The sequence below is a fragment of the Leuciscus leuciscus genome (genome assembly GCF_965113295.1).
Source record: "Leuciscus leuciscus genome assembly, chromosome: 12".
Lineage (NCBI taxonomy): Eukaryota > Metazoa > Chordata > Actinopteri > Cypriniformes > Leuciscidae > Leuciscus > Leuciscus leuciscus.
In genome coordinates, this window is record NC_138736.1 from 35,400,344 (window position 1) to 35,413,117 (window position 12,774).

At 37.6% G+C, this 12,774-nt stretch overlaps 2 protein-coding genes across 5 annotated transcripts in view; both read right to left on the bottom strand.

Annotated features, from left to right (window-relative positions):
* Positions 1-10,141, bottom strand: part of LOC309511135 (E3 ubiquitin-protein ligase TRIM39-like) — a 175,420-nt gene extending 165,279 nt beyond the window's left edge. Inside the window, exon 1 of the mRNA XM_082186216.1 lies at positions 10,058-10,141. The gene's annotated coding sequence lies outside the window, so the exon portion shown is untranslated. The remainder of the gene's footprint in view (positions 1-10,057) is intronic.
* On the bottom strand, positions 4,550-10,196 carry LOC309511132 (E3 ubiquitin-protein ligase TRIM39-like). 4 transcript variants are annotated; one of them, XM_082186200.1, is made up of 8 exons: positions 10,058-10,188; positions 9,137-9,220; positions 8,226-8,797; positions 8,016-8,111; positions 7,467-7,700; positions 7,237-7,375; positions 6,378-6,404; positions 4,550-6,225 (listed from the first exon to the last, which is right to left on the bottom strand). In XM_082186200.1, exons 2-8 carry the CDS (start codon positions 9,207-9,209, stop codon positions 5,645-5,647), a joined length of 1,722 nt encoding a protein of 573 aa, XP_082042326.1. In that variant the 5' UTR covers positions 9,210-9,220; positions 10,058-10,188; the 3' UTR covers positions 4,550-5,644. The 4 variants fall into 4 exon arrangements, with proteins under 4 accessions (XP_082042326.1, XP_082042325.1, XP_082042327.1 ...); XM_082186199.1 differs by having other exon boundaries at positions 6,378-6,413; XM_082186201.1 differs by having other exon boundaries at positions 6,378-6,413; positions 8,016-8,096; positions 8,220-8,797.
* Positions 10,197-12,774: the final 2,578 nt, after the last annotated feature.

A 12,774-nucleotide genomic window follows, 5' to 3' on the forward strand; every position in this document is an offset into this window, starting at 1 on the left:
CTCTGAAGCACTCGTCTGACGTGCTGAACGTGTTCCTGGAGAGAAGAAGAAAATATCAATATGTCATCCAGGTAAACATATATGAACTGGTCAACCATATCTCTCAGCACGTCATTGACGAGTGCCTGGAAAACCGCTGGGGAGTTGGACAGCCCAAAGGGCATGACCAAATATTCAAAATGGCCCCTGGGGGTATTAAATGCGGTTTTCCATTCATCCCCCTTCCTGATGCGAACCAAATGATATGCATTGCGTAAGTCCAATTTTGTGAATACAGAGGCTCCCTGCAACCGCTCGAAGGCTGAAGACATCAACGGCAAAGGGTAAGTATTCTTTACCGTGATGTTGTTCAACCCTCTGTAATCAATACACGGTCGCAGAGATCCGTCCTTCTTACCAACAAAAAAGAACCCCGCCCCCGCCGGAGAAGAGGAAGGACGAATGAACTCGGAAGCTAGAGAATCAGAAATGTATTTCTCCATGGCCTCCCTCTCCGGAACTGAAAGAGAGTATAACTTGCCTTTAGGCGGAGACGTACCTGGCATAAGATCTATAGCACAGTCATAGGGACGATGCGGAGGAAGAGAAGCAGCCCGAGACTTACTGAACACTTCCTTCAGGTCGAGGTACTCCGCGGGCACGTTAGACAAATTCACCGACTCCTCCTGCAAAACAGAACTGGACACCGAAGAACAGGCAGACACTAAACAAGACGCATAACACTTAGTGCTCCAAGCAGACACAGAATTGTGACCCCAGTCAACCCTGGGATTGTGCTGGGTGAGCCAGGGATGACCGAGGACCACCGGAGTATGAGGAGAGTCAAGGAGTAGGAATGAGAGTTCTTCTGTGTGGTTGCCAGAGGTTATGAGTGTCAGATAATCAGTAGTGAATGAAATGACTGGCAGTTCTTGTCCGTTGAGTGCGTTGACAGAAATCGGGTTAGTGAGTGGTATGATGGGAATTTGCAGCTTACGTGCCAAAGATAAGTCCATAAAAATCCCCTCGGCCCCAGAATCCAGGAGTGCATGACAGTTGTAGAAACGGGTTGCCCATTGCAGTCTCACCGGGAGGAGAGTGGAGGAGGTCTTGCTGGTGGAGATGCCGCCCGACAGTAGCCTCCTGCTTACTGCCGAGCTCGCTCTTTTACGGGGCAGGTGTTGATGAAATGGCCAGTTCCTCCACAATAAAGGCACAACCTCCGGGATCTCCGTCGTTCTCTCTCCTCCCGGGAGAGCCGAGCTCTACCCACTTGCATGGGCTCGTGATCGAAGGTTGGGCTGACCGTATCCCCGCCACTGGCCCGGGGGGCTGCGAAGGTCTCTGGAACCAGGGTCCTGCGAGCATGTTGTTCCACCCGCTGCAGTCGGGCATCCACCCGCAGGGCCAGCTCGATCAGTCCATTAAGATCCTTCGGAAGATCCAAGGCGTAAATCTCCCCCTGGATACGGTCAGCCAGCCCATGCAGGAACATATCCCACTGCGCCTCCTCGTTCCAGTGACACTCCGCGGCGAGGGTGCGGAACTCGATCGAATAGTCGGTGACCGATTGACTTCCCTGGCGAAGATCAGCTAGTTGACGTGCAGCTTCTCTTCCGGCCACCGCTCGATCGAACACCCTCTTCATCTCAGCCGCGAGTGACTGGAACGAGGAACAGCATGGATCTCGATTTTCCCACACCGCCGTTCCCCACTGAGCCGCACGTCCAGACAGTTGGGTAAGAACCAGAGCCACCTTGGCTTTTTCTGAAGCAAAAGTCTGGGGTTGCAGAGCAAAAAACATGGAACACTTGGTTAGAAACGCTCTACATAGTTGTGGCTCACCGTTGTACCTCTCTGGAGCAGGTAATCTCGGCTCAGGTGGATGGTTGGTCGGCGGGGGCGTGGGTGGAGTTGGCGGTGTGGGTGGCGCAGTGGGAGTCGCTAGTTCTTGAATCCGCTGGGTGAGCTCGGACACCTGCGCTACCAAGGCTTGTACAGCGCGTCCAGTCAGGGCTAAATTTTCCTCCTGCTGGTCCATCCTCGTAGCGCTTCTGGACAGGAACTCGGCCAGGTCTGGGGTTCTCGCTGCATCCATGATGGTCAGATCGTTCTGTAACGTTTCAATGAAGACAGAAGATGCAAATGCAAGAACTCAGGTTTATTGAAAGAACACGTAGAAGGAGTATCAATCACACAGTCCAATAATCCCTGGTAGCGCAGGGGGCAGATGGGCAACCCGAATCCCTTGGCGTGATGAGATGAGATGAGATGAGGTCCTTCTGATGAGGCAGGCTGACAGGAACACAAACACGAACCCGTGATGTGATGAGACGAGACAGGATCCTTGGAAGAAGACAGGCAGACAGAACTCAACACGAACTCCAAAACGGGAACCAGGAACACCAACAAAGACCACACTGCACAGGGATAAATCCCACAACAATCTGACAAACACAGGACGAAAGACCATGAGCTTAAATAGAGATCGCTGATCAGAATCAGCTGGCGCTGATGACAATCAGCGGCTGATCAGCGACCACGCCCACACACACACATATGCACAAACACATCGCGAGAAAGAGTCAGTGAATTCATGAACCGTGACAAAAAGAAAGCACATATGCAAAAAAAAATAAAAATAAATAAAAATTTAAAATATAAAAAATCGTCCATTTAAAAAAATTAAATATATATATAATAACATAGATTTATTTTGATTTTCTAATCCTCATCTCGGTCCAAACCCCAATGACTTCTTCTATGGAAAACAAAAGAAGATATTACTCAGAAAGTCCATGTTGGCTGTCAAGCTATAAAAGTGGGGGAAAAAAGAAATCACAGAAGTAGTCAAGCAAAACATGACTTCAGATAACTTAAACATATAACATACTAGTTGTATAAACCATTTCTATGTTGCTTTTTTAGTCATTTGGAGCTCAACAGCCCCAGTCTCCATTCACTTTCATTATGTCTATAAGAACTTCTTTTGTTACACAGAAGCAAGCAAGCAATATAAGTTTGGAACAACATTGAGTAAATCATGTTTAGCAGAACAACGTTAAAATCCATAAAAAAGCAGAAAAGACACTGGTAATTTTAGGACATTATCTGTTAAGTTTACAGACTTTTATATTAACCATACATCACAACACAATGCATAATTCAAAATACGGGTAAAACATCTGTGAAACATAAATATGGAAAATTCCTTTTTACAGACTTTTCTTAGAGTGTGTCCTTATCAATGTTTATGAACAATTTAAATGATGTTCATATGAAATGATGATAATGTTGTTTTAGAGATTTTAGAAACGGCTGCTCAAAATGAAACTCCTCTCAATGTTTTTGTCAGGTTTTGGAGAAGGGAAGTACGTGTCGTTTGAGGATCGTCAGTGGCATCAGTCGTGTTTTAAGTGTTCTGAGTGTTCGGTGTCTCTGGTCGGCGCTGGATTCTTCCCCGACGGGACAAAGATTCTCTGCAAAAACTGCAATGCCAAATAATTCAAAACTGCTTCTGTAGAAACACATTTATGAAACGCTTGACATCATTTATACATGTAAAGTTTTGGTTACATTCTCCTAAATCTGTATGTTAAAATCTCAACTAGAACGACACATTTGATTGGGTAAATGCATTTTATAGTTTAAATGATAAACTCAAATAATTTGAACTCATCATGTGTTTCATGCCAAAGTGACTCAGTTTCCTGAGATTTTATTGTTCTCATCATTGCCGTCCTTCTTTGCATAGTTTTGATTTTACGTTTGAGTAATTTTCCATGTGTTTGCATTAACATCAGGCCTTTAAATTCCCTCCAACATCAACATTCCTCAATGAAACTTACATCTGAACAAAACACACACTGAGTGTTAATATGTGAGGTGTGTGTTCAGCGAGACAGGATTGAATCATGTAATGATGCATTAGAATCTGGACAGAAAATGTTGTTTGTATTAAACAGTGAATTTTACAGTGCACTATTTTAATGCACATGCATTGGTGTTTTATCCATTAATCTGTAAAAATTCTCATATTCACGTATTAATAATGATTTAACAGGTGGCTTCCTATTTGTGTTGCTTTCAAAAGAATATTTTAACTTTGTTTTTAAATGTTTGATGTATTTTTACATATGAATGGCTTCAGTAAAACTGCTCATGTTGTTTCCTTTCATAAAATATTTGTTACATACATAAAACAACAACTTTCAAATATCATTTCAGGTTTAGTCAAATTATGTTTTCACTTTAAAAACAAATAAAAGATAAGATATCTGATAAGATATTATGTCTTGTTTTCTGGGGATATAAATCAAAATTAAATGTTTTGTTGTTTAAAAAAACAACATTATCTACCAGTGGAGTAAGAAAAATAATCTGAATTCAGACAGAAACAAGATTATTATTTTTGAAAAATCTAAAAAAAAAATAAAAAAAATGTGAAAATGATAAAAATTGACATTTTTATCAATGATGATCAGATACATTTTAAGTACAAATAGACTTACTTTACATAAAAAGGTCCAGAAACAAAAATATGAGGATTATAAACATCACAAAGCAGAAATAATCTTTTCAAACCTTTATAAACATAATCTGTAGCCGTTGGTTTAAGAAATTCTCATGACTCTTCCATTAGATGCAGTGGACTCTGTTTATGGAAATATATAAATTGTGTCTTTGTCCCAGGAGAGACTCCGGGTCCCATTAAAGCCGTTCTCTGGGGTCTTTGGTTTCATCTTGTGTCCTAAACCTCAGTGGACAGAACATTTGTCCTGCCGTCTCTGTTAAAACCATCAGAACTAAACAATCACTCGATCCATCATGTGTTAAATACTGCAACACACACTCAATACACAAACTGAGCATTAAAATGTGGATCCAGTACATTCATCCATTAATGTGTGGTGTAGGCATCATTATTAATCATAATCAGGACTAAAGATGCACAATCAAAAATTATTTACCAGACATAGCACTCACAAAGAACAATTTTTAACCAAGTAAACTAAAAACAAATCACTAAACAGATTAAATGTAAAAAAATATTCTTTTTTTTTTTTAATTTGTCTGTTATTCTATTCTATTCTATTCTATTCTATTCTATTCTATTCTATTCTATTCTATTCTATTCTAATATTATGGTTAAACATTTGACATGGTAACTTGGTAATAGACCTACAATGTTTGTTTTTTTTCTTCTTCTTCTTCTCCTTTTTAATTTTTTTAAATATTTTGTTATTACCATGATCATAATATCATGGTTTTCTTTTAGGGTATACTTTGAAGATACATCTTGTTGTATATGAATATGGTAATCATACAGTTCTGTATCACCATCAGATTTACCACAATATTATCACAGATCTGTAATTAATGGTAGAAACAGCTTTGATATAATTTATCATGTTATCATAGTTTGGTTTGGTTTATTTTAATGTAAAAAAAAAAAAAAAAAAAAAAAAAAAAAAAAACAGGCACTTTCACTTTGTCAGGTTGAAATGGGAGAAAACAATGGCATGGATAATTATGAAAAGTTGAAAATAAAATTGTTAAACAAATATTATATTTTCAATATAATTTGCAATTATAGCTAGAATTATAGATTTTAACAATGAAAAACAAATGATGAAAATATAGCAAAACATGTTTAGATTTGTAATTATATAAATAATTTCATATTAAGGCTGTACATTAATTTATTGTAATTGACAGGTGTGATGATCAGTGGAGTTGAGTTTTTACCTCCAGCATTAGGTTCTGGGCTAAAAAATGGATAGAGTTTCCCAGTGAAAGACTGATCAGTGAAAGAGTAGAGATGAGAGCTGGACTCCACATCATAAAAGGAGAGCAGACCCTCCTCATAATCCACAAACACACCGACCCGCTGCGGCTTCACTCTCACACGCAGAGAGACAGGAGGAGCAGCACAGGCACTATATTCATTCCCATTCCTCAGAGCCACAGTCCAGTATCCATTACTGGGACTCGCTGTGATCACTCCCTTCCTGTTAATGGATTCTCTGACCACTCCTAAATCCCAGTCAGTCTTTCCCTTCACCTGCACCTCAAAATAAAATCTCCCTGAGGAGAATCCCTCCTTTCCCAGGACAATTGCATGCCTATCAAATCTCTCTGGTTTGTCTGGGAGTTTCTGTGTAATGTCTCCATGTCTCACTTGTTTTCCATCATCAGACAGGATGAGTTTAGGATGAGCTGTATCAGGATCCAGAGTCACATCCACTGAGAAAACAGAGAATATAAATCACAACTTAATACAGATATTTAGTGATGATGTTTGTAATATGTAATCAGTGTTTAATCATACTGTCGGTCAGTGATGAAGCTGTGAGTATCTGAATGTAATCTAGTGTAGTGCAGACAGCACACTGTACCTGCATACTGCTGTATCCTCTTCAGTTCTGTAGAGACAAATGACAATAAAACACCATCAGATCTTTGACATGTTTATGTGTGGAATTATAGACAAGATTTAAGATTATATTTAAAGAAATGTGTACAACATCATGTTTAATCTGATCAATGTTTCTCTGCTGATATTTAGAGAATCCCTGAACTCCTATTGTGTTTGAGCTCGAAATATTCCTCCTTTTTAGAACATCTATGAGAATGTTTTGTGAAACATTTTATTAAATTTTTATTTTAGATATTGTTATGGCTAATGTTATTCATCTCAGTTTTGGAGTGGATTAGTGTTGTGGTTATTCAGCAAAGACAACACTATAAAAAAATAATCTTTAAGAAAAATAAAATTAAAGCCCAGAACTGCAAAGCTGATTGAACTACAGGTCAGAAATATTCCAATAAAAATTTGCATCTTAAATTCATGATGTCTATTGATTTGATTTTCTTCTGCTAAACTGATTTTATCTGACACATTATCACAACATTTAGATGAAACAGCTGAAAAGACCAACAGAAAATGCAGAAAATGGCAGAAAATGAATGTTTCTTTCTGTAGTTTCTCATCTAAAAGTGTTCACAGATTTACTAAAGCCTCAAGGTTCTGGTTACAGTGATGAAGCTTCTAGTACAAGATGAATTTACTGCATGTTTTCTGAAATTAGAGATGAATATGACCTGCTCTCTTCAAGAAGAACTGTGATGATAATGAGACACAAACACATGATGACACACTTCTCTTATTTCAGCTTTAACAGACTCATTCTTCATTACTGATATTAAAAGATGATAAATATATGTATCTGTACGGTGTATTTGATATTGCTGTACCAGTTAGCGTGAGTTTCTCCTGTAGAGAGTCCTGCAGTTTAGTCAGAGCTCTCCTCAGAGTCTCCAGACTCTCATCAGTCTTCACACTGATCTCAGACCAGTTCCTGGTGTTTCTAGAGCTGCACAGGGATGAGTAAATCTACAGCAGGAGAGAGGAGAAATCCTTCAGCATGGGGAGTGTTATGGTGTCATATACTGCATTATCATTGATCAGAGAGATGTTGACTGACCTGTAGGAGGTGGAGGTGATCTTCAGTGTGTGAGAGCTGCTCCAGCTCAGTGTTTCTCATCTTTAGCTCAGTGATCTCCTGCTCCAGCTCTTCAATGAGCTCTTCCTCCTGTTTCTCTGCTGCTTTCTGCTGCTCCTCCATCATCTCCAGCAGTTCAGTCTGACATCTCTCAATGGAGCGGATGAGATCAGTGAAGAGCTCCACATGGGCTGCTTTCTCCTTCTCTGTGTTTCTCTGCTCAACCAGGACAATCAACACATTATTAGTGGTGTTTGTTAAGAGAAGAATCAGTGTTATTATTTCTCATTTCTCGTGTTTTTAGGCGGTTTTCAAAATCCCTCATTCTGCAGCGTTTGCACTGAATGATTCCTCAAATCATGTGTCTTGTTGAGGAGAGATGTGTTATTACTTTACTAAGTGATCAGGGAATCACAGACGTGTCGATATTCAGACCAACTGAGACTGTGAGTGTGAAATTGATTTTATACAACAATTTAATAAACAACAATAGATATTAAAATTAATTTAATTAAATAATTTTAAACTCACTTTTCTGACTTCTGCTGAGTGTTTGACGTCTTGAATCTTCTTGATTCTGTCCTGGATCTTCTGCTGTGTGTCTTTCTGTGTCTTCATCAGTTGAGTCTATAGACAGAGAACAACACACAATATGTTTTCATAATCGATTAATTTGTATTAAAGAACATGTGATTCCTCATTATAAGAGCCATTTAAAATCAGTTTGTCAGTAACTTCTACCTTCTTCTCTTCACTCTCCTCTTCTAAAGAAACAGTGTTGTGGTTCCTGTGGTCTCCTTCAGTGCAGGACAGACACACACATGTCTGATCATCTCTACAGAACAGCTCCAGAGGTCTCTCATGTTTCTGACATATATAGTCCTCCAGATTACTCACAGGATTGATCAGTTTGTGTTTCTTTAAACCTGCCACTCTCAAATGAGTCTCCAGGTGAGTTTCACAGTAAGAGCTCTGACACACCAGACACGACTTCAGGGCTTTCAGCTTTCTTTCCTCACAGACGTCACACAGAACTTCAGCTTTTTTCAGAACTTCAGCTTTTTTCTCAGGACTTTTCTTTTTACAGTGATCTACGATCTCTCGGAGTGTGGTGTTAATCTTGAGATCAGGTCTGTGCTTGAATGTTTCTTTACAATATGGACAGTTGCAGGTCTGGCTGTTGTCCCAGCACTTATTCAGACAGGTCTTGCAGAAGTTGTGTCCACATGGAGTGCTGACTGGATCAGTGAACACGTCCAGACATATAGAGCACTGAAGCTCCTCAGTCAGTGGACCGCTGGAGGAAGACATCACTGGAGAGAGAAATGAAGAAGATAAATCACCTGCACTACTCAAATATATTAGAGATCATGTTCAGTCAGCTGATCATTACTGCTAAATGAACCCAGCAAAGCTGATCAGAACTCTAATGTGAAGCTCATTACACGAACACTTACTGTACCAAATAAATAAATACACGAAGGAGCAATACTGATTTGAAACATTGATTTTAATAATGATAATAATAATGATAATGATTTTGCTGTACACTCCTGAACTGTACATATTAAATATTATATGAGAAGAGTGAAAGTTATTCATGCACTAATTCATTCTTCTTGCTTTCTATTTATTTATTTTTATTGACTTACATGGAGGTGTATACTCAATACTCTGTCTCCTGGTTTTTCTTGCTTTTGTTAATGTTGGTGAAGATTCTGCCATTGTTCTTCCCTCTTCGTTTTCAAGAAAATAAATGTTTTTGTATAATCAATGGACAGATAAGAAACATCTAAGCCTAGATTTGCTCCTAATGAGTGTGTATTTAGTCACTGAGGTTTAAATGATATCTTTCCTCGAGTCCGGTTTAGTTTTACTTATTCATCATAATATTATTTCAAGTCAAATCATTTCAAACAGCTCTTCAGTTTTATTGACATCTGTAAGAGAGTGACATTCAAGTTATTTAACTTAAAAAAAATGTCAGACTTAAAACAATATTTGATTATGACAATTTAATCAATATTTATATTAAATTGGTTTAAATTAATGTATAAGAATTGATAGTGAGGGAAACACAATCATTAATTTGAAATTCAGTAAGAAGCTCAACAATCTGAACTTTGACCTGCTGTTTAGATTAACAAAAGTACAAAGTACAAGTGATATATTTTCCAAGAAATAAAGAAATATATATATTTTATCTCTCCAGAAAATACATTATGTCAAGTGTAGTTTTAATCTAGTTTATTATAAATGTGATTTTCATCTGCAGTTTAGCAGGTTTGTGTTCAGTGAATCTGCAGGTCATTTACTTCCTGTTTCTTTAGTCTTTCTGTCGTGTGACAAAATGACAGAAACACCAAACTTTGCTTTACAACCAATCAAATGACACACTTTTAATACATTTCTGATACCATTTCAGTGCAGTAAACAACTAAAATAGTTGAGTATTATATATGCTTAAACCTGGTTCTGTTCAACTTATTCCAGTTCGACATAAACCTACTAAACTAGTTCACTTCCATTAGAAACCTGTTCAGCACAATCTCTCTTATATTTCTATCTCTTACCTGTGAGGATCAGATGTGTCCACAAGACTCTTTGAACGGATCAATAAATATTCTGTAGTTTAAAGAGGTTGATCGTTTCAGGAGTCCATATTGTTGTTGATCAAGTTAGTTTCACTTTCTCTGAATCTCTCTCTGAACTACAGTGATGTCAGAGCTCCTCCTGTTCACACATTTACATGTGTTGTCTAACGGTATCCATTGATGGGAACATATTAAAAAATATGATGATTTGTTCTCTGATATTGAAAATGAGATTAACAAAATAAAAGATTTCATGATATTGAAATGATTCTAGGTGGGGACTTTAATATTGTCCCAGATGTTAAGATGGATAGAATTCCTATTCCAATAAGATCATCTACAGGTGATTCAGAGCTATCTATATTTTGTGAAAATTTAGGGGTAATTGATATATGGAGATAAACACCCACATTTGAAAGAGTTCACATGGAGTAATAGGGATAAATCTAAACAGTCAATAATCGATATTTGGTTAATTTCTAATTCATTAGAACAAAATACAAACAGAGTATCAGTTGAACCATCGATATTGTCTGATCACAAAATGATTTATCTTCTCATTAAAAGGAATAAAGAAGCTTCATATAAAGGCTCTAAGACTTATTGGAAACTTAATAGATTATTGGAAAATAATAGTTTTCAACAAGAAATTAAGAAGATAATACAAACATATTGGAATCAAGCTAAGCGAACAAATTTATACTGTAAAAATTGGTATTTTATGGATTCAGATTAGATTTAGTGCAATTGATAAAGGCAAAGAAGTTGCAAAGTGTAATAAGTCAAAGGAAGAGGAAATTATTAGAGCTATTTAACATCACTAATAATAATACTGATGGGAATTCTAATTTGTTAATGAATCTGCAGGCTGAGTTAGTGTCACGTGATAATCAGGAAACATAAACGAGGACTCAATTGCAGGAAAACAAAGGTAAGATTTTAATTAACCAACCAAACAAAATACAAAGTGTAAACAAAACTCCCACGTGGGGGAAAAACCAGAACAAATACTAACAAGGCAAAAACACTAGGAACAAGAAACAGGAACTTAGACAAACGAACCAGCACCGGACTGAAAACACAAATGAGGCTATAAAGGAAACACACACGAGGGTAACGAGACAACAGGTGAGGAATGCTAATTACTAAACAAATAACGAGAAGGGAGGAGCTAACAATTAGACAGAAAGCACATGGCACAGGAATAATCAGGAGCCATGTGCTCACATGAAACTAAACTAACAAAACACGAGACAGACAGGAAATGTCATAGCTCTGTCACCACACAGAACTAGTAACAAAAGCAGAAGTGACAGAACCATGACAGTTAGATCAATTATATATAATCAAGGCAAAAGGAACATTTGTTAGATCATGAAGACGTTGGTTAGAGGAAGGGGAAACTAATTCCAGATACTTTTATAATTTGGAACAGGGGCGGGTCTACGTGGTGGCCAGGGGGGGCACCGGGCCCCCCTGAAATTCGATTGGCCACCCCAGGTGCCCCCCCTATAAGATGTCTTGTGATTGGTTCATTTTACGACCAATCAGTTTTATAGACTCTACTGAAGTTTTACTTCAAAGAAGTGCAGCGCCAGATAAACAACGGTCGTCGCAGACTTGGACTTTTACTTTATCAATCAAGAGTGGGAAGTCAAGACACCAAACAAAGAGCTGCCAGTCACCACCGAAACAGAAGTTTTAGTTCCAGCTGTTTTAGTTGAGGTCTGCCTTTTTCGACTGTTTTTCTCTCTTTCTGCTACTGTTTTTACAGTGCTGCTGCCAACTCTCACGCATTCACCGTGAGACACGCAATTTTCATACTCTCTCACGCCACACATCCATTTTCTCACGCACAGAAAAATCGCGAAGCAAAGAGGACACGGAAACCGACAGACTAGACAGAGCAGGTTACTTATGATATACAAAAATCTCAGCTCTCAGATTCTGTCAATTTTATTACGAAATTCAAACAATAAATACCGTTTTGGCGCTTGTAAATGCTACGTGACAGATAGTAATAGCTAATAGTAAAAAAAACATGAATGAACACTGAAAGATACAGTAGCCTACTGTACAACTTACCGAAATGTATATTCCTCATACATAATATCGATCAATCAGTGTTTTTCATCAGCGTGAAGAAGTCAATAACATAGCAGAACAATTGTCACATTTACCTCAGGAAAGCCATTTAATGAACATAATATAGGCTATAGCACATAGTTGGCAAGAAAAAAAAATAGCTATAGAGATTATTTAGCTAAATATGTGTTCTATATTACATATTTATTATATTTTTACTTATATCATTAAAGTTATTATAATAATAAAAAAAACGCATTATATTTAATTTGAGTTATTTTTAACCTTAAATAATAGCCTACTACCAGCTGATAGGGCAGTATGTTTACAGCATTAGGTGAGTTGTTTTTTTCTTGAGGAAAAATAACGCCTATCTTGTGTAGCCTACCTAATATTTATCCAAATGAGTCAATATTAAATCAAATCACAATAATTGAATTGAATTGAAATAATAAAAAAGCGTAGCTTACCAGAAATTGTATCATGTAAACATTGTAACATGTTGTCACTAAACCTAATAAAATTCAGTTTAGTTACTAAAATGTTAGTGACAATGTTAGTAAAATGTTTTTTTTATAAAACATTTTATAAAACATTATGTGTTGTTTTCA